Source organism: Lonchura striata, chromosome 9 (assembly GCF_050655825.1).
Source record: "Lonchura striata isolate lonStrDom1 chromosome 9, ASM5065582v1, whole genome shotgun sequence".
Taxonomy (NCBI): Eukaryota; Metazoa; Chordata; class Aves; order Passeriformes; family Estrildidae; genus Lonchura; species Lonchura striata.
Window position 1 is genome coordinate 25,929,189 of NC_140711.1, and position 23,318 is coordinate 25,952,506.

At 39.1% G+C, this 23,318-nt stretch overlaps 1 protein-coding gene across 20 annotated transcripts in view; it reads right to left on the reverse strand.

Moving 5' to 3' along the window:
• NAALADL2 (N-acetylated alpha-linked acidic dipeptidase like 2) overlaps positions 1–23,318 on the reverse strand; it is a 412,826-nt gene that overhangs the window by 169,131 nt on the left and 220,377 nt on the right. For all 20 annotated transcript variants that reach the window (XM_085587326.1, XM_077785540.2, XM_085587337.1 and 17 more), the window contains one exon: positions 10,171–10,441. In XM_085587326.1, coding sequence (XP_085443452.1) covers positions 10,171–10,441 — 271 coding nt within the window. The remainder of the gene's footprint in view (positions 1–10,170; positions 10,442–23,318) is intronic.

Here is a 23,318-nt window from a genome sequence, read left to right on the forward strand (position 1 = left end):
ACATCTGTAGATAAAGGACTGCGGAAAAATAAGTTCTAAAAATATATTCAGATGACAAGAAAAGGACTCCAGTAAAAACCAGGAAATGTGCCTTAGTAATATCAAATTCAAATGGCCCAAATGATTGACCAGGACAAACATCTAGATACAGAAATATAGCTGTTCCTGAGAACAGCTCACCTCTGTGATTAAACAAGAATATTTTTCTGGTTTTCAACCACCTAACATTTTAGAAGCAGACTTATTTCACAAGAAACATGTAATGTGTCATTAATGTCTCACAGATAATAAAATTGAAGGGAAGAAAAAGTTCTTTTCTGTTTCAGGCTTTCAAATTTTGCTTTTAAAAGAACACTCGGAGTTGATGTGCATCCTACACTGCCCAGAAATGTAAAGGTTTTACATGGCAGCACCATTTGGCTTTTCTTTTAGAGGGTTTCTCAGTAAACCACTCATCTTGTACAGTGGCATCTCAAAAAAAAAGATGGAAAAATGTTTACATCATCTAAAACATATGGGAAAGCCTGAAAAGACTCTGGAATCTGGACAGCTTGATGGGAGGAAAGAGCAACCTGCCCTGACATCACCGAATTTTTTTTTTAAAAAGCAAAAGTTTTGCCATCAGTGCAGCCCATCCAGACCTCTGGAGCTGGACAGAGCTTCCCTCATCTTCCACACAACCTGGAATTCAGGTCAGCCTCTCTCACAGCAGTGCAGAAGCACTCAGTATTATTGTAGTTATACCATTTGATGGCTCAATTCCCAATAAAAGCAGTCAGGGACATTGTTAGAGAACTATCAGTTACCACAGAAATCTCTGCTCAATGCCCTCTCTCCACTTCTCATCCTTCCTGCCCTGGATCCTGAACAACCAACAAAAAGAAACTAGAAACAGGGAGCTCAGTGTGTGCTCTCATAAATTCTGATTCAAGCACAGATTTCCCTAATGATCCATCTTCCTGCAGTCACTGGTGCCTTTCCTTGACTTTAATAAACACAGGAGACTCAATTCAGGACACAAGACAAAGAACACACAGCAGTCACCATTAGCAATGTCCACTGCTTTTAACTTCTGCTGAGGGGGTTCCCTCCACGTTTCTTCAATTACCTCCACATTTTTGGTACCTACTCCACGAACATAGTCAACAATTTATGTACAGTGTGCAGGGAAAATGGAACAGCTGTGAAAGTTTACTGCAGGCAGAGCAACCCTACAGCAGCAGATAGATCATCAGGGAAAGATCTCAATTCAGAGTCGGTATTATCCTCCAAATCCTGAGCCTTACACATCCATACTGATACAGTTTCTCATCATAGATTTCAGTTTGTGACTTACATGATTATAATGTTCTACTTCAGCCTCAAGACATACGAGATTTAGCAGTAAAAGGGCAACATAGACAAAAACATGATAAAATTTTCTTGAGCAAAACGTTTTGTTAGGAAACTGATGCATTAATTCTTTTTCCAGCAATGTAAAATTTCTAGACTTTTCCTACTAATTCACTCCTTAAAATCTCCCCCAGTGAAGATGGTGCCTGGCAAGCACTGACCTGCAGCAGGAGATGCATCCCTCTTGGATGAGAAGGCAGCAGGAGCTTTCTTGCATATTTATTTAGCAGCTTTGCTGTCCCTTAGCTGTAGGCACTGCCAGACCTCCTCCATCCTCATTCACCCCTGCCCCTGCAGGGCACCAGGGTGAGCAGTGAATCTTGCAGCAGACAGCACTAACTCTGCATGGTGACATCATTCAGAGGAAGGAAGATAAATTCCTTGAAGCTCCTTCTTTCCTTCTTTCTCACACACACGCCTGCTCTGGGGCCAGTCACAACCTGGGGATTGATGAGGCACCTTCCCTTTGAACTGCAGGAATAATTGTGAGAATAAAACTGATAGAGCCCAGAATTAATTCACATGAAGGCTCTCTTAATTAATGAGATAAACACTGTAACTAATATTCATTTCAGGAGGTTAGACATGAGATTTATTTCTATTTAGTGGGAGAGACAGCACATCAGACAGAATAAAAACCAAAGAATGTCTAAGAGAGAAGACCAATGTGTTTTCAGCTTTATTTACTTTGCAGTATTTTTTATTTATTTATTTTTAAATAGACACTTCTCTCCTGGGATTGCTGTTGGTAGGTGAAGGCTTAAATGCTGTATTTCCAAACAAATTTAAAAGGGATTTTCTCAACAAAAGCTTCTTCACAGGACATTTTAGTCCAGCCAGTGAAAGGGCTCTGGCATTTTGACAGTTTCCATACACAGTCAATGCACTTCTGCCAACAGCACCTGGATACCAAACTTGCACTTGCCAATGGCTACTGTCTGGGTCTTTTTAATTTTTTAAATTTCTCTCCCCCTAGCTTTTTATTAGTTTTTACATTTTTAAGAATTCAGTTCTTACATATATATTTTCAACCAGCTATATCACAGCAGCACTTTTTTTTTCCCCATTCTGTTCTGAAAGGTTTCAAAAGTTACTTGCTTCAAAGGGTTTTCTCTAAGAGTGGTGTTCTTCTTTATTTGGTCTTTCCTACTACCAAAGCTGTGTCCAAGTTTAGAGCATTCCTCAAAGCACTCTCTAGAGGTACATCCTTTGCTCTTTAATACAAAAGTTTTTTAACAAATAAATCAGCTGCAGTTCTCACCAAATTATTCTTTGACTGCTTTAATGACAGCTTTATCCTTAGTTTAGGTTACATTTAAAACCTTTCAAGGATCCTTATACAATTTTTTTTTTTTTTTAGTAAGAACTTATTTCCACTCTTTCATGTGCTCACCTTAGAAGTTATTTGGACTTTATATCCCTACATTCTACCACAGAGATAAGAAATCTTCAGACTTGTTTTGGAGTTTCAGTGATACTTTCATTGCAAAATATTTAACATATTTTAACAATGAAACAGAGACTCCCACAAAAAGCATCAAATCAACTCAAATTACTACATTAGAAGAAAGCAATTTTTAAGATTCTGACAAAATGTTGTCCAATGCTGACTGTAGCAGTTGTACTGGTAGGTAGAGAGAACTGCTAAGATAAAACACTGCTGAGGCTTTAACTGGTAAGATTTATCACACTGCATTGAAAATTAAAATACCTGCTGCTGATTATTTTCAGCTGCCACCTCTAATTCACAAGACACCACCATTATTTAAAAATTTTTCCCTCCAATTTAAAAAATAATCAAGTGAAGTATGGCAGCAGAGTGATTTTTTTGCCTTTTAAAAAACGATTTTATTACAGCAATTGTAACCCATATCCTCATGGATGCCAATGCCAGAGACTGCCAGGGTCAGAGCCCTGTGCCATGCTCCCAGACACACAAAGTTCATGCTCAGTGAAATGCCATCTGCCTTCAACTACAGATGCTTTTCTATTGCTAATGTTCCTGAAGAGATTTTAGGACTTGCTGCTCTTCCTGAAAAACAAACTTAAAAAAATGAGAAGCAGCAATAGTTTAATCAATATTGTATTTTACAGTCACTCATAACTATCAGAGAACTCAGCAGCATTTTCAGTAGCTCTTTATTGTTCATGCATGAAACTACAAATTTTTAAACAATAAAGTTATGTAAGTAGTTTTAGGGACAAGGATTGAGTACTATATAAATACAAAAATATTTTGTTCTCCTATCAGTTGTAGTTGTTTCTTATTATGTTTTTCTCATAGTAGCAATTTTTTAAAAGCTCATATTTCCTTAATAGTCCCTCTGTTGAAGGAAATTTTTGCTTTTTTCAGCATAAGCAGGATTCCTTTGAGGCCGTTTTAAACCTCCAGAATACTGGAGAAATTTAAAAGAAAAAGATCCCTAAAACCCAATCCCCAGAGTTCACAGCACAAGGAGCATTTTACTTGAAAATTCCTCCTCTGAGTAGAATTTTGCCTTCACAAACTTAAACAGAGAAGAAAGCACAGGTATGTTATTGGTAGGTTCACATTTACTAAGAAGGTGAAGAAGAAGTTACAGAGAGAGAGAAGATGGCACTACCTAAAAAAACCACGACTCGGGATTGGGCAGAAAGGTTTCCACTTGAGTCTGTAGTGAGGTTAGAACCAAACACCATTAATAAAGAGTGAGGGTGGAAAAAAGCCTGACTGGATGGGCACCAACCCAGATATCCACTGAATTGCAGAGGTGATGGCAACTCAGTGGCCCTGATTATACCCCAAAGATTAAAGGCAAAAATATTCCCTGGAGGCCTATGCAATTGCACAAATTTCACTGTTACTCTCTCACACTGACTGCTAACAGACAAAGTTAACTCTGCTTAGAAATAATATAATTCTCATTTATTTCAATAGGAATTCTGCTTGCACTAAAAGCTAAAACAATCACCAAATACTCTTCCCAAGCCCTCGGGGTTTGCACCCTTTAGTTTTCACCATGTAGTTGGAATATAAATAATTGTTATGGTTCAACATTGCTCCCTCCCTAATATTGTACAGAGGCTTTACTAAGAAATGCCTTCAGCTGATTCTGTGCAATGGCATGGAAGTGCTCAGTGATCTGTTATGTCTTGAGATACCAAGATGCCTCACCTTTTGCTTTTTTATAATTCAAAAAAATCTCATTTATTATTAATGGCATGATTACTAAAATGCCATTACTAACATTTTATTAGTGAAACATCAGGACAGCATTGACTTGCAATTATAAAACAGCAAAATGCTCTGCAGCAGCAGCATTTGCATCTTTGAAACCCTGCCTTCAATGACACAAAAATCTTCCAGCAATATTAATCTGGGCTTTATGCATGATGAACTACTATTATTTTTAGGGAACTGTACAACTGTATTTATTAATGGTTATGTGATATATGCCAGAAAACTGACAGGATGTTCTGCAGGACATCTCTTCAGTGATCGCTTTTGGAGTCCTTGCCTGCAATTTAAGTTATATAACCTTCACATTGCATTTCACAGCTTCCTATATGTAATTATAATGGAGTGGCAGATATGCTGTAGTTAATGCTGAATGTTGTTTTCTGCTTAAAGGTCAAGTCTATTCTAAAATCCATATTCTTAGTGAGATTGTCTTGAAAAATTGCTGCGCCTACTTGGTATGCAGAGCAGTGTTCTAAATTATGATTATTTGTGGAAGAGGTTTCGGAGAAACTCTTCTATAAATAAAAGATAAATAAAGCTGCACTAAAACTTCTAAATGTTACCAAAAATCACATGATTCTTCTCATTTGTGTGTATGTGTTATTCAACCTATAGCCCTAACCATCTGCAAAACAGATTTCAGTTGCTAGGGATTCATTTTAGCTAGTGCATGTCTCTTCAGAGAGGAAATCTTTAAAAATGTTAATAAAGATAATAATGAACTAAATTTGGCATGCCTAAAAGAATTAAATGCAGACATGTATCAAGATTCCCTCTAGCTTGGTACTTTGCACCAATGTGCCATCAAAAATGACTGAAAGACTTAGGAAGAGATGCTGTGATTATTTAATCTAAATTAAACACACTCTCTGCCTTTGGAATTCAAGATGTGCGAGTAAGCACGCTGCAGAAGGCTCATTTAGAAATTCTGCCTGGGGATAAAAATAACCTGGGAAGATTTGAAAATTTTCTAAAACCAACCCGCTGACACCAATCTTAATTCTGAAATATTGTTAAGGAAATTACCACTGATTAGCTGGAGGGAAGAGAAAAGATAATAAGAGTGCACTAATCACATTTCCAGCACAATGAAACCGAATCAAATGAAAGCAAGCTTTGGGGTCAAGGACTTCCTGATGCAGTGTCCCCTCCAGAGGAACTCCAGACTTTTTGGTGCAGAGCTGGAAATAAAGATCTGCCAGGAGTGGCAGCAATCAGGGCTGCAATCCTGAGCAGAGAGGGGAGGGGGCTGCAGGGGACACCCCTGGCAGGAGTGGGAAAGGTTAGAGGAACAGGCAGTAGAGAAGAAGAAGACTTCCATCTTCTTGCAAATAACCTGGGAAAAAAGGGGATGGGTGGGGAAAGGAAACATCTAAAGCCAGCAATAGGAAAATGGGATATTGGATATGAAGTGAGCAAACTCCCCTCCTTGTGAAAGAGGATCAAAATCAGAATCCTGCTTCCCTAATTCCCCTCTTGCCAAGATTGAAGGATAGTGGGAAAATGACTGAGTGAGCTTAACAGATGGGCTTGTACATCCCAGATTGCTTCAGGTTGCATTAATCTCTGCGGTGGGTTCTCATTTAGCTGAGAAAATGTCACCAAAACAAACGAACCGGAGCAGACTGAGACGTGACCAGCAGATGCAGAGGATCTCTTCTGCATGGTGTGGGTGCAGGCAGGCAGGCAGCATTCCCACTTGTCTGCTCCCTGCAGCCCCTCCAGACCTCACCAAAGACACCCCTGGCTGATGGGGAGCATAAATGCCCCAGATCAGCAGATGCTGCAACAGAGAAATCAGCAGGAGCTGGGAACGTGCGTGATGGCAGGGAAGGGAGGTGACACAGCAGAGGAGTCAAAGCAGTCAGGGGACAGGGACAGAGCAGTGCCCAAAATACAAAATAGACATAGTCAGGTGTTGGGAGAACTGCCTTGGAGATGAGCACAACTCATTTCTGTCCATAAACCCTCACATAATCCCTGCCTGCATGGGAAGTTCTTTTCAAGAACTTCTACTCTTGCATCCTCTCCAGGCTCCTGAACCAACACAGTCCTCTCAGGATATGAAAGAGCCAGGAAAGAAACATGACATTTCCTAGGCTTGTTGAGAGCACCCATGAGGGTGGAAACAAACCCCAAACCAGAAGAGAGGGGCAGCAAAGGAACCAACAGGGACTTGGTGCATTATTCCAAAACAAGCAGAGTAGAGACAATGCCATATAGCAGAGGACACAAAGTACCTCAGTTCAAAGTATGAAAGCAGACTTAGGATTTCCAAAAGCTCCTTTAACACTTCCGTAAAGTAAAGAGTGAATAAACTGAAGGTGAAAGGAAAGTGAGGAAAACTTCAGGTCACACAAACATAATTTCAAAAAATGTATGAATACAAAGCAAATACCATTTATATTTTCTTTAATTAGGCTGTCCTTGAATGTTATTCCCACACACTAATCATTACATCTGCTAGGACTATTTCCAGTTGCCAAAGAAACAGTGAAGGGAGCAGACAAACATTGTGGACATATGTTTGTTCCAGAAGCTCCTGCACTCAGCAGAACTGATTGAAACCACCTGTCCAGTGCCCCGAGTGCCACCCAGGCTCCTGCAAACCCAAATATAGCTCTGCTTCTCCTTTGGTGCACTCAGGGATCACCACCCCTGTCACACATGGGCTACTGACACCATTTAACAGAGCGGAACTGAAGGGGGACACCAGATTTTGAGGGTTCACAGCCCCTCTCTCATCAGGTCCTGCTGATGTTCCCCATCTCCCCATGTCCCCAGGGACAGAAGACCCCCACAGCTCCTGGATCCCAAAGCTCCAGCAGGCAGGAGCAGCACATTCGGATTCACCACACCACCCTCACTTGGAGACTGGCTGGATACTGCCTGACAATGCATTTTGCTTTAATGCATAAATTTGAAGCAATGTAATTTCCATTTATATGTGCACTCTGTTGGCCAGAGCAGTTTTCCTGTTTTTATCAAGCAGACAAAAGGTTTAAGCTCTATAAAAGGTGGCTGATATTTAAGTTTTAATAAAAATATATTTCAGGTGTGTCATTCTTTCCTTAGGCTGACCTAGTCTACAATATATTATTTACATAACTGCTGCAATATCTATTTCAAAACTGACTCGACAGCCCTCTCCAGAACTGTAAGCTGCCCTGCCTGTCACCATGATGGGTAAACACTGTCACCTTTTCACAGCCCGATGAAATATAGAGAAGTAGTAAAGTGCACCATCCATCACAATGGCACTAAGTAGGTTTTTGAAGTAGATTTCAGATCACAAATGCTCACATTTTTACTCACAAATGCTGTTTAGACTGTTACCAGAAAGCACAAATTGGATGGCTCATATACAATGGCCATATGATGAATGGACATGACAGGTGGTCAAAGAAAATGAGTCTTGCTGTTCTACAAATAACCTTGTCAACATCAAAGTGGAGCTGTAGCTCTGCTGGTAGCCAGACTGCAATAGCTTAATGGTTTTATTTGCTTCAACTTCTAGCAAACCAAACAGACAAATGAGATACAATGAAGCAGCAGCATCGAGGCAGTATTAGCAATTTTGCCTGATTAAGTGACACATAATAGGAATTTTCTGCTAAGGATGTTCCACATTTGAAAGAAAATTATTCAGGTTATGAGTAGCTGTTATAAAAATACCTGTTCACAGGAAAATCCTCATGATTTTGCAATCACAAACCACTGCAGGATATCCAAAATACACGACTTGTAGTTCTACTGCAAGCAATCAAGTCCCTTTCTGATGGCTGAGCCCAGCAACAGCCACCACCTGCTACTTCTCATTTAAAGTTTTTCTACTTCCATTAGTTTAAATAGTAGAGATTAGTGTACAGGACTGAAAGTCAGGAAGGTTAGCTCACTACCTACTTACCTGTAGCCTAAACAAATAGGAAAATTTCCCTTTTAGGCAAAAACTCTAGATCTAAGGACATTTCAGGGAGACTTCTTGAGGAACAGAAGAACACATCTCAAGTTTCATAAGGGTGCTGAGGTATCTCAGAGAACTGACTGTACAGCCATGCAGGGAGTCATTCTTTGGCTCCAGTGCAAGGCTGGAGTTTTGCCAGAGCCAAGGTCCAGCCCCTGTGATGAGGACGGTGTGTATGGTCCTCATTTCTGCTGAACTCGTAAGAGAAAACTGCCCTGGAACATAATGGAGAGTGGAACATGTGCTGCTGGGAATAACAGCAGCAGTTTTTCCCGGAACATTGGATTTCCTTCAATCTGATGAATCTGTTAGCACCACATTGACATTCATGAAATAAAACCTCAAAGGTCACAACCATTCCTCTCTCTGATTACAGTTACTCTTACTAAGTTACAATGAGAAAATAATATTAAATATGGAGTTTTTAAGTGATACGAGAAGGCAACCACATTCATTAGTACATGGAAAAGTTAAAGCATGTATCATGCAAAGTTAGGACCTCTTCTTGCCTAATTCATTTTGCTTCTCAGCAACAAATTTGAAGTGGACAGAGCCCCAGAACGAGGCTAACAAGACTCAGCATGGAGAGTAGGCATGTTTAAATATTAAGATGCTCACAATCTGTTCCCTTATAGTCTGTAAGTGCTCTAAGCCATGAACTAACATGTCTTAAACAGGACAGAAACCAAGATAGAAATCCCCCAGCATCAGTGGAGTAATATGATATTTTTAAAAGGAGGAAGACAACAATAATGCAATTAGCAGTGAAATTGCAATTTTTATATTTCAGAAATATTTTTTTTTAAGATTTACACTATCTCAGCTAGGAAAGTAAGCTCTCAAAAAAATTAGTCAGAAGCTAAAGAAAAACAGACAGTGAAGACAGTATACAGGAAAAAAACAAGATAATCCAAGATCTTATTTCACTTGGCAAGTAACAAATCCAAATAGGTAGAATCTTTTTTCTGACAAAACATCCTAGAGTAACTGCGGTAAGATAAAACTACAAATCGGTGTTTTCAAGAGGAAACAGAGCAGATGTGTCAACTGAATTGTCACACAAGAAACTATGTGAGATCCACAGCCATAATTCAGAGGCTCCAGGTATTAGCCCAGCACTCCCACCAGCCTCATCCTATCCTTCCTACAAGCATCCCTCAAACCAGTAGTACTCATACATGAGCAAGGACAAAGTTAAACTCTAGACACAGCTTCCACATTTTTTACAGACAAGCAAAATGTGCCAATTCATAAACACAGATACTTAACAAAAAATTACAGACATTATGTAATGAGACTCATATAGATATATGTGAGTGTATATCTATATCTATCTCCTATGAAGTATTCATATATATTAGGTTGAAAGGTTAATTAAGATAAGTACAATTGGCCACATCATAATTCACATAAACGTGCTTATTTTAAGGCTGGGCATCTCAGCATATTTTCAATGGGATTTGATGATCTTAGAGGTCTTTTCCTACCTAAATAATCCTGTGATTCTATGTGTAATTTTCCAGTCAGGTTCAGCAAAAAGCTGCTATTTCCCAACTATTCCACCACAAGTGACAGAGACAAATGGCCACGTTACCTCAAGAGTTCCTTTGGCAGAATAAGCTGCATATGAGTACAGGAGGTCTTGGCTGCCAAGTGTTTTGGGGTCTCTGCTGCAGCGTTGTCCACTTGGATAAAAGCATTCCCCGCTGTCTTGCAGAGTTACTGTGTTTGAAGAAGGGCCTGGCAGGTCAAGCAGAACGGAGTAATTCACCAGCCGGACATCTTCCAGGCCTTGGGAACGCCACTGACCCAGGATTTGCATTGCAAGCTCTGCATCATCTTCTCTGGGGAACTCTAACAAATCTCTGGGAAAAAAAAAAAAAAAAACACAAGTAAACACAGGTTTAGCTTACTTCCCATCAGGACGTTTATACCTTAGTATGCATCGGTGCATGGCTCTATTAAAAACCTATCATCAAATATGCAAAAAAAACCATACAACTTTCATTTTTTGCAAATATTTTCTTACCAAGTATGAGACAAAAGGCAACTGCTTTTAAGGAAATAAAAATAAGAAAAAAAAAATGTATGTCTAGGAAACATATCCAAATTAAATAAAGAATCCTACAGAAATATCACAATAACTGTTTCAAAATTTTCACATCATTTGCTTATCGAATTTCTAAAATAGCATAATTTAATCAATCTTTAAACATGAAGAAGCCAATCTGAAGTAACATCTCAAAGATGTCAGGGAGGGCGTGATCCTGGAAATTAGTTAAAATTATATAGTTATAATCACACGTTTGGCTTAAATTCATAAAGGAAAGCAAATTTACTAAACAGAATGGAACTGCTCCCCCAAATGATGCACTCACTGGTCAGGAAGTTCTTCACATTTCCTATCTGCACTGAAGGATGACCTGAGCTACCAGCTTGGCCAGCATAAAAGGCAAAATGGGAATTATTTTGGCAGTATCTACTGATGGGCCAGTGAGAACTCAGGCTGGTCTGGGCTTGCATCACTTTCAATGTTGGCTGGCACAGGGAAGGACGAAGGGACCAAAGGACCACCCTCCTCCCCAGCACCTGCCAAAGGATTCCAGATGTTGGAACTATTGCCATGACAACTCCAGAGGATGGGCTTGCTGAAGAAGCAACTGAAGGCTTCCCCTGCTTATGCAGGCAAGCAGTCACGTGAGCAAAGAAGGACAGAAATAAAATTTGTTACTCAAATAAAAAGCACTAACCACGTGCAGCATAAAAAGCTTATGGAATATTTGCTGAATTCTATGAAGTTGGGATTTTTTGGGGGTTTTTTGTGTGTCTATGAAGCTCTCAGGACTGAAAAGAAAATTAAGGATTGCAGATTTATTATTTCCAAGCACAGAGATACTGAAAGTCTTGGCCACAACCTCCTATTCACAAAAAGGCCACTAAACCTAACTGCTTTAAGGTCCTCAACAGAACTTCAAAAAACACCCTGGTTGTCTTGCACATATCAAAAATAAATAGTTGAATAATGTATAGCATTTTTAAGCATGCAATATGAACCTGAGTATCCCACCAGGTACCCCTGCAATATCCAAAACCAGCTGCAGTGCTGCAGGTGGGAAGCTCCTGGCTGAAGGTTCTGGCACTACTTCCAGAAGGATCTGCAGTGCCCCCAGGAGAGCCTCAGCAAGCAAAGCTTCTGATGCAAGTCAAGCACAAGGGCTCCCTTCTCCACCCATCTTGTGGTTGAACGTTTGAAAGATGAACATTTACTGCCTAGACAACATCAAGGCCTTAAAAGGACAGAAAGTAAAATTATAACACCCTTTACACCAAGAAATGGCTCAAAAATAACATACTCCATTGAATGCCTAATTGCCATCATCACATTACATGGGCAGAATGATTATTCCAACATGCAAAACTTTTTTAGAACAAATGTATTTTGTATAAATGTGTTTTTTATAAAATACACTTGTTCAAAGCAATATGTTGTATCCCAGGCTGCATTGCTCCCATGAGGCTGTTCACACACAAAGTTGAAAATCTTTACAACACTGGCCTTATGTTGGGACTTCAGGAATCCTGTCAGGAACAATAACTGTCTTGCAGATTTAATGTTTTTAAATTATCTAAAATAAGTCTTCAAGCAGTCTACACCACACAGATGACTTAATCCAATCTGCAGTATATTACAAGTTTCCAATTTCATCTCCTGTGCCTGCTAATGTAATGACATAAACTTGGGTAGTGCAGAAATACAGAAAGTTGTTTGATTAACACAATCATTAATGGAATATCTGCATTTCCCTCAGGTGATAGAAACATTAATAGAATAAATAATTAAAGGAACTTATCCCAGGCCAATAGGGTTATGGCACATTGTAACCAGAAGTATTCAGTCATAATAAAAGGAATTAAGCATTGAAAGAGGAAGATACAATAAGATACAATAAGGAAGACACAATTTGCTTATTATCCTTACTAATAGAAGTTATTTTCCACTTCATAATTAAATCAACATGTCTTTGAAACTTTTGTGACAACATATCTGATTAAGTTACAGAAATGATCCCACTCACTATTTACTCCATGTCCTTATAGCATGTTAAAATCAAATTGCAATACAAGCATACATTATTTTACAATAAATCAGCACATATTAGACTACTTTGATAAATCTTATGAACACCACCTGAAAGATTTTTTTTTCCAGACTTATTACAACAGCTGACTTGCATTTGCCTTTGATGCTGACTGCATGAACTTAAAGTCAGAGGTAATTGAACTCATTATTGTGTTCACATACTAATTGCATAACAAGTAAAATATGCAAAACCAGTATTTCCTAAACCCAGTCAAAATTAGAAAATTGTCAAATTTGGCAGTACAGCCTGGAAGAATATCAACAATTCACAGTCCTTATTTTCAAATGCTCTAATTATTTATTTCCTAGAACTGGCAGGGCTCAGAGACTCCCAGCAGTAGGATTTCAGCAGTGGGGAGGAGCAGTCCCTTGGGGTGAGGATGTTCTCAGTTCCCCAAGCAGCTGCACGCTCAGAAGGAACCAATACCAATGCAATTGCCAATTTCCATTTACAGCCCTGCCTCCGATAACTTCAGCCAAATTTTTGACTCCCACTGGTCACATTAAAAATAAACTATTCAGGCATTTTTTTAAGGTTCATGAGAATAACCACAAAGTTTATGGGCATATCTCTGTTGCTGTAAATTTACATAATCCAGTGAAGTGGAGCCACCATAGGCTGAAGATTTGGTCTCAAGTAAGAATCAACACTAATAAATGTAAAAATGCCAGTCTGAACATTCCTGTACCTTTATAGGATGCTCTCAGAGATTTGCATACATTCCTGATCTTTTCTAATACAGATCAGTATGGAACTAATGTACATCAGAACAGGACATAAACTCTTGAGCATTCTCCTCCATCTCAAAAGGCTCAGTTTCTGAACTCAGAAAAAAACAAGGTAAAATTGCACTTAAGACCCAGAAAGTTCACCCTACTTCACTTAAATAAAGTAGAGATTTTTGATGTGATGAAAGATCACCACTGCAGAAGATTCAAATTCCTAAACCTATAAGAATTTTAAAGATGTTGAAAATTTATTTGTAAAAAAGCCAGGAGTTCTGCAGCCTCTGCAGCATCAAAATGCTATTCTTCACCAGATGATTATAAAAGATAAATGAACACACACACAAAATATACAAATTTCATTTTGAATTTGGTAACCATGGGGAACACAGACCTGCAGTGCCTTGATGGAAAGCCATTTGCTACAAGAGCACTTTTTGACACAGTTTGCCAAAGGAGAGAACAAGGTATTGCAAATAAGCCAGCTGGGACACTGAAACACCACTCAACAGATACTGAAAAATTACAACAGGTCACTCTAACAACCAAGGGATGGAATAATTTAACTGTATAACACAATTACTTCTCAGATAATCCTGTTAAATTGCTATAAAACCCCATGAAAAAAAAATTGGAATTGCAGAATGATTCTACAGATTCAATCGGAAAAATCTACAGGGACAAAAATTCCCCGCAAATACGTAAAACTTCAAGTGTGGTTGGTTTGGTTAGTTTTTTTCTGTTCAAATTTACCACCTCTACTGAGTATTGGGAACTGGCCTACACTTCCTAGCCTAGTAAGAAAAAATAAGCTGAATTCCACTTTTGCAGAGCTAGATATTTAAGTGCCTTATTCCTATATTTTTATAGTAAATATCTACTGTTTTCTTCCAGTTCACCGAAATTGTTCATAAAGCAACTACTGTAATTTTAGATAGGAGCTAACAACAAATGCCATTTTGGAACTTTTTCAGATTGATTTTCAGCTGAGTAGCTGCTCTCAGATCCTGTGAGTTGCAATGACTGCTCATATTTGGTAAAGCTGCATCAGATCAAAGTGCTCTCTTGTCCAACACGATGCTCCGACAGTAACTAGCAGCAGATAATCACAAAAGAATGCAGGAAATGCATCACATGGGGTTATTACATTTATAGCCTCTCATGCAAATATCATTTTTTTAAAACCTCAAATTTGTCCAGGCTGAGTTTTTAAGATGTTTTCATATGTTGAGGATTTCAAAGCTCGTTTCAGTCCATTAAGAGCTGTGGTACCCGCACACACCAACTGCTCAGCAGATGCACCAGCATTTCCCACACTTGCAGAAAGAGGAGTTATTTGTGTCCATCACACGCAGTGTGCACACACAGGAAATGCTCAGGAAATACCACCTGCCCAAGCCACATCTGCTTCAATTTTAATTACATGTTCCTGTTAATTAGGGCACTCCACTGGGCTGGTCTCCAACCTGCCCGGTTGGATTTCCCATGGTCTGAACTGATGGCCACAAATTTGCTGCTCCCAAAATACAGAAATTAATGAATTCAGGTCCAAGAGAGGATAAATATTTATCAAGAGGTGAGAGAAACATGTTCATGGTGCAAAGAGGTGCACACAGGATCCTGAAGCACCTCAGGTTCTTCAGGTTACATTGCAAGGTCACCAGCATCTGCTGCAGAAAGCTGATTTATGAAATGTCCTCTGCCACATCTACCATCAGTCTTCACACATTCTGGATACTCGGCATATTTCTAACAATAATAATAATAATAATAATAATAATAATAATAATAATAACGATTAACCTCTGCTCATTCTTGGGTAACAGCTTACTGCTTTTGCTATCTAAAGGAATATTTACAGAGCTGCACCAAAAATTTTACATATTTTACAATATGAATTTTAACAAGCTTAACATAAAGAAGTACAATTCATGCTTTTAACAAAAAAGACTGTGATTTATGGCAGCTTTTACTTCTCACAGACACAGAATAAATTCAATTCATGAAATCATAAAAAATATGGAATGTCAGAAAACAGAATGCCAGCTCTAGATTTGGTTGTGCAGTTCTCTAGCAAAATCACTTTGTAATTTAATTTTTTTAAAAAAACACGATGTGCTATGTGGCTTTCAGGTATTTCCAATAGAAGTGTCATAAGCTCTCTCTTTAGAAAGTCATACTATGAGAAAAAATGAGAAATACTTTTAAACAAAACTTTAGAATATTTTTGCACTGTGTTTAAGTCCACGTGAGTATTGGATTTTCACAGGGGTACCTGACCATATGTATCTTCTCCTATTGTAGTATAAATTCATGCAGAACTGCTCCAGGGCAAACCTCGTTTTCCTGAAGAGTTCTTTCCATGGGATTGAAGAACACACTCAGATCTCAGTCCCTGCTGGCTCCCAAGCTTAGCTATTTTGTACATTTATGTTTTCTTCACTTCAGGACTACCAAGTTTATTGCTCCTGCCCATCACATCAGTCAAATGCCTTTTATACCTTTTAAATAAAACTCATGGGGACAGTTCAAATCTCACTTTTCAACATCTTGATGCAAACCAAACTTGCATTCAAGGCAGATGGTGGAAGGCATTGAAAATGACTGATTCTCTCACTCTCTGACTCCAGAGTTTATTGGAAAACAACCAATTCTTTGTTCCCCTGCACTAAGCATTGCCAAGTCATGAACTGGCCATAGGTGAGCTTTCAAATGCTTTTTAAGAGATCTGGATGTCACTTATGTGACATTTAGCCAGCATCCAAATCTTCCAAATACTTCAGAACATTAGAGGGCCAATATAAGAAAAGCAAATCACTCAAAGGGGGACAGGTAGGCAGAGACAGAGCTGGGAGCAGAAATGAGATTGACTATTTACACTTGTGGCTTCAGTTATCAAAGAAACTAACAAAAAAACCCAACAAACCAACAACCCACAGATGGTTATCACTATCCACTTCAAGAATAGTAAATTGTCTTGGCTTGGAAAGACAGGTGTCTGCTAAGGAAGGCAGGAGCCTCTCCTGCAATGGAAAAATGTAGACCCCTTCCTTCTGAATTGTTATAAATTTGAAATTTAGGGGGGCTCTCAGGCTAAAATATGGGAGCAGGAATAATAGTTCTTTATTAGAGAAGAAAATAAAAATAAAATAAACAATGCAGTGAACCGAAACAACACTGACAGAGTCAGAACACAACCTGACACCCTGTTAGTTTTTCAGCTGGGAATTATGGCTGCAGTTCTTCTGGAGTGTCAGGTGTAGTTCTGTTAGGATCAGTGATCTTGTAAAAAAGGGCTGGAGTCTTCCTGCAGTGCAAGAGGCAGCTGTTCCTCCAGTGCAGGAAAAGCTAAGCTGATGTTCCAGAAACTCAAGATCATATCCAGGCAGGAATGCTTGGCTCCTCCCTGTAGGTGGAGCACCTCCCAACGGGATGTTCTAGTTCTTATTGGTCATGCAGTGACATTCAATAGCCCATTATCAGCAGATGTCTTTTCTGAGAGAATTGGTTGTGGAAGAGAGAAGGAAATTGCTCACTTAACAGAAGACAACTGCCACACAGATGGCAATGGAATACATCTTTCATCTCAGTCTGGGGCATAAATTAACCACAGAACCCATAACATGGAGAATGACAGCTCCAGTTCCTTTATATGGACTATTTCAGCATCCTAAGACTAAATTCCACAGAAAGAAGAGAGAGCAAATAACTTTTACATTGTGTACTTCAGCTCTAAAGAAGGTCACTGCCATGTTCCACTGTTCCCTTTGCTTACAAGAATGACACACTTTCCTTTTAGCAAAATAAGGAGACCTTGCTTCTCCCTAACACAAAACTTCAAATGCTTACCACAAACTGGACTGATCTACTCCCCACACATTTATTCTATTTACTACAATAAATGGCTTTCAACAGATGAGGTGTTGGTAAAAAAAAGTTCTTTCAAAGTATGTACACAATGAAGATATCTACACGGGAAACCTCTTTTATTATTACTAAAGGAACTCTTGTTTGAAAGATGATCTCTTGAAATTATGCCATTATCTTTCACAATCAGTTACATGCCCATAACTAGTTTTCTTATTAACTTCCACAGTTGCTAAATTTCAGTCACAAGAGACAGGTTTTCCTCTATGGTACAGAGGACTGTGTGCATGCATAACATCACAAACTGTACCTTTGTACAATTCCATCTAAACCATTTTAAACAAGCTGCATGCTTTAACCTAAACCTTTATTTTGGGCATGCAAGGATATCTTACCCTCTGCTTTATATACAGCAAAGGGAAGAGATAATTTTATCCAAAGCTTATAGATGTAATTATTTAATGAAGGGTTTTACTCTAATTTCTCCTAATGCACGGGGAGCAGCAGCTGCAAGCAGCTGTGCCCTGCATTTTGCAGCAGGTTACAGCGCCGAGGGCGATGTCGAGCCACAGCGGAAGGAGGACGGGGAAAAGACAATTCCTCACCTTGAAATGTTTGCATATAACCCTGCATTCGCTGGCAGAGCACTGACCCAGCAAAACTTCACAACCACATAATCTTCTTTTCTTCCCAGACCACAGGGAATATGTCAGTGTCTCAATAAAATGTGACCAGCTGCATAATCAAGTCCAAGTGGTTCCTTTTACTGTCGGAGACAATTAGGTTTACTTCCAGCAAGAGACCATTTCTGTGTGGATGTGAATAGCACTGGATGGTTCTTTTTTCTATACACAAAACCTATTGATCAAAAAAAAAAACCCTTGTACCTTGCTTTTTATACAGGAAATCTGCAGATGAAAAAAAAAAAAAAATCTCAATACTGCTCAGCTGGCAATATTTCATTCCTTTCAATTGCCAATCATTAGATTACACTGTGAACTCTCAAGTAATTACATTGAATGTGTCATTCTGATGGCATTGGATATCTTTATTGGAACTGTATGATTTAACTTTTAAATAATACCCCAGTTCTCAAGGGACAATGAGGAATTTTGCTAACCAAAAAAAAAAAAGCCACAAAACCCAATTAAAAAACCACAAAACAAACAAAAAATCCCAAAAAACAAACAAACAAAAAACCCTAACCAAAACCACAACAACTTAGCACTGCTTAGAAAAGCTACCTATTATTTAAAGATTATTTTGAATTAGATAAATCCCCAAATAAATGTTTAATTTTTAGAATTTGAAAAGAATATTAAAAAAACACTTCAATTTCTTTCAGGAATTTAAAGAATTTCACAGGAATTTCAAGAGGTTAACCTTATATACAGGAAAATCTAAGGCAGCCACAAGATGATGCCATGTAACCTTCCTGTTATCAGCCTAATTTTCTTATCAGCATATGTTAATTTACCAATACAATTCTAATAGAACTGCAAAGATTTCTAGCTGATATGTCAGCTTGGATATTTTATAAAAATATTTAAAAGTTCTGTAGCACATATTGGTTAAAATGAAAACTGCAGATTAAAAAAAAAAAAATAGAGAAGGGTAAAATACCATCTCCACATGCTTATGTAAGCAGAGTGTTATCACAAATGCCATATCACATGGCTTAGTTCTGATAATCTCCATCTCACCAGCTGAACTGTGTTTCAGATGCATTTGTTTTTATCTGAAAACACTGACAGCTTCCAAGTGACCCTTCAGTTCTAATATACAGCTGAGGAAATCAGCACTGATAACCAAAACACTGTCCTGGAGTTATTTACACTGCACCACAAATCCAACTGCTTGTGGATAAACTAAAAGCTCTCTCCAAAGGAGCAAGCATAAAATCTTATAAAGACAGGCTTGGGAAGAGGCCACAGGAGATCATTTGGTTTGAGGCAGGCTCAGCTCACCCCACTGCCACTCCAGGCATTTGTTTTCCTGCCCTTTTCCAAAGATATAAACCTCTTGTCCATCCTAAATAATCGCCCTGCTGTATTTAGACACACTGCATTTCCTCCTTTCCCCCACTCATGGTGAGAACAGACTAATCCTTTTCTCTCTTCAAGTTTTTTTTTACATACATAAGGATTGCTCTCATGGCCTTCCCTCAACTGATCTTTTCTTAAAATCAAATTTTTTCTGTCTTTTCATCCATTTCCTAAGAGCTACTGCTCCCGAAATCTCCAACTGCCCTCCCTCACCTCTTTTGGCCCCTTTCCAGCCTGTCTCCACTCCTCTTGAAGCAGAAGTCCAAGGAAAGGCCATTCTGAATATGCCATTTGCACTGAAAATGAAGGATTAGTATCCAATTACTGTCTGCCTCCATAAAATTCAATTATTATCCTTCTGCTGTCCTTTATTTTGATTTCAACTCTACCTCTGCAGTAAGTTCATCGACTCCTTCAGCTCTGCTGACCTCAAAGGGGCCTCATCATTCCATCACTCATTTGCTTCAAGAGGGAATGTCCTGAATACATCTCCATGAACTATAAAACAGGTCAGACTTTCAAAGTGCTGAGAATCCACTCTTAAAAATGTATCCAACTGCTCTCCACCCCAAACTAAAAAGTTCCCAAAAAGACAACTAAGCTTAAATGCTAGACTTCCAGAATTGCTCTATCTGCCCCACACCAGATTTCACTGTACACCAGTCCGGACACTAGAAGCATAAACTTTTTAAAGCAGGCAAAATTCAGAGTATTTGCTTGGTCAGTTCTATGCCTTTGTTGATGTCAAGTGTGGGGCTGATCAGAGGTTTGGATTCCAAAATCATCAATGCATTTGCAATGAAAATCCAATAGGTTTGCTCTCAGCACAGCAAATAAACACCTGCACAGACCACTTCAGGTCCATACAAAAAGTTCCTTTCTGTCCCTTCTAAAGTTGATCTGCCCACGTCATCTCTTCCCAGCAGTAAAGTCCACACACCCCTGAGGGGCACACTTCTAACCCTTGGGTGCACATGGCAAAATGTAGGTGCCACAGGGCAGAGATTTCTAGAGAAGTGATAGGAAAGGGGCCTGACCTGCTCCTTCTCCTCCTCCTCCTCCTTTGGCACATTTTGGATGCAACATTCCCTGTTGACACTGGCATGTCCAAGAGTACCTCACTTCCCCCAGAGCCATCCATTTATCTACATTTCCTTGTCCACTGCAGACTTCCCTCAGACCTCTGGCTCTTCTCTAGCTGAAAATAAAACAAACCCCACAAAAAGTTCCCAGAACAGCAGGTGCTGGTTTCAGGGAGTAATACCTAGCCTAACTCACTTTCAGCCTCTCTTATGAGCCAACAAAAATTTCAAAACCTGTTTTTAAGTGAACAGAGCACAAAGAAAAGACCAACAGCAATATGCAGATGTTCAGGAATTGGAATCCAGGTTGAAAAATGTCCGTAATTCAGCACAATTTGATGTAGAATCACCTGAACTGCTCACTGCCAGGACAGACGGATGCTGTAGTGCCATGATGGTTCAACCCAAAGGCCAGAGTGGGGTGGCTGTTGCTAGACAGTAAAAGTGCTCTAGTCCAAAGGTCAATTAAATCTCTCGGGGGAAAAATTAAATAAAAGCAGAATTGTTATGTAACAACAGAAAACTTCCATACATTTTTTTTTTTACCTCACTTTCTTCAAATACAAGTCTGAGTTTGCTCTTGACGTGGTGTGTTAAGGAAGTCACAGACATGAGAACACAAAACAGGATTCAGAGATTCATCAGTTGAGCAGGTTTTTACTGGGTACCCATATACAGAACACAGTCAAGCTATCTCCACTGCAGAAAAAAATATTCTCGTGGTCATGCTGCACTGCTTCTTATATCTGCTGTGAAGACAGAGTCATCTATTAAACTATCAAGTAGCTGGAGGAATTGTGGGAGGCAGATGGTCTATTTGTTATTAGCATGACATGACTACTCATATTCTTGGTAACAAACTACCCACGTGGACTATGCAGACACAACATTTCACCCCCATGTTTCTTAAAAATCTGTGACATTAACACATATGACACTGGCATATAAAAAAAGGATAAATATCACAATGAAAAAAAAAGTAAAGGATTCAAAGTCTAAATATATTCAATCAAGCTGAATCAGAGCAGCATCAAATTTTTTAAGCAGGGGGCAAAGAAAACGTCAAGCCAGAACTTTTCCAGTGTATCCACAATCAAAACAGTATGAACAGGGAAAAAAAAATTGAAAAATTGTAGCTATACCTGGAACAATAGGCACTACAACAGAGGTATCTGTTAAGTCTGTGTTTTGGGAAAACTGAAGATAAATTGAATTTTTCTGTTTTATTGGAAACCTTCAGAAAACGAATCTACCTTACTTAGCAAATGCATGAACCCAGTGAGTGTTTCACTGCAGCCTAATGGATATCGTGTCCCTTCTTCAACTCCTCCTTCAACTCACCCCAAAGGTGGTTCACATCTACAGCCCATATTGTGCCTGGTCACTGGCACTTTCACTGCAGGCAGAATTCTGCCAGAAAGAGAAAAAACAGGACAGTGAAAGACTCAGCAATTCCTGTGCATTTCTTGGAGCAGCTCACTGAGACAGCCACTTATGGATTTTGCACACATTTACTTTAATGAACTGACTGGAATTGCACAAGTGCAAATCCATAGGTGGATGTTATTTTGCAGTAGTGGTTCTGTTTAATGAAGAATCACTGCAGGCTTTTCTTTCTGCACAATTTCTTCTGGCTGCAAACCTTCCCACAAGCAGTGTCCAGAACTCCACTGCCACAGAGCAGACACACCTGACCCCTGCAGCAAGTGCAAGCTCTGCCCCAACCACAATTTAAACCATAAGCAAGGAAGCTCCTTTTAAACCAAAATATAGATGCCTAAATGTAGATCAACTCCTTCAGTTTCTCACAGAGCAGACACAAGGACAGCTAGGACAGCATTCGCTTCTGAATTTTGGTTAGATGCTTCTGCAAATTACTTTGCATTCAAACTTCACTCTACAAGCAACAATCACTATGAGAGCTGAGCAACTTGGGGTATGTTAGAAGGCAAAATGGAAGAGAAGTGCATTATTGTGAGCCTTGCTACTGAATAAAATACAATTTGGAAGTGCATGCAATACTGAATGAAACAAATAGCAGATTTTATTAAATTTGATCTCCAATTAAAACAAGTATCACATGTGGTTAAGCCATAGAAACTTTTTTTTTTTAAATCATTGTAACAGAGAGCACCAAAGGAAGATGCTAAGCATATTTTTGGTGACGTTAATAGTTTTATCAACAAAATACAATATTAGCTGAGATATTTATGTAAGCAATATCTTCCAGAGCACCAACAGGATTTAGGAAAGTGAAAAGACCTCTCTTTGGAATTGCATGTGGGATCATCTTTTCTACAGACTGTTTGGAACAGCAAATTTCCTTAGCAATCAGTGGAAATGCTGTATCAATGCAGAGTCTGGGTACACACGGAGCACAAAAAGGCTCCAGTCACCCAAATACATGCCAGTCACTGTGAATTAGGATAAAGTTTACTTCTGCAGCTTTCTCAGTGAACTCTACTATGTCAAATCTGTCAAACCCTGCCTGTACTTTCTCTTCTTTCTGAGGTTTTGTGATTTGCTTTGGGATGTGGGCGTGAAGAAGGGTCACCTCATGTCACACAGGTTTTTTTCCATTCATGGGAACTTTTCTTCCACTTCTCCTCACCATCCTCCCCTTCCCACTGCAAACTGTCCTTTGGTTACCCCAGCCTTTGATGGCTTCACATCTGCTCTCCTGCATTAGCACATCTCACTCCTGAAATGTCCCTTGTCAGCTCCAGCCCCCTATTCCCCTTTAACACACTCCTCTGCGTGCTAAGCTGACAGGATCAGCAAACAAATAACATAATGTATTTGAGCCTTGGGACTGAAAAAATGACTGATGAGCCAAACACACCTTGAGTGGAGAAAGAAAGAAAGAATTCAACTTGACAGG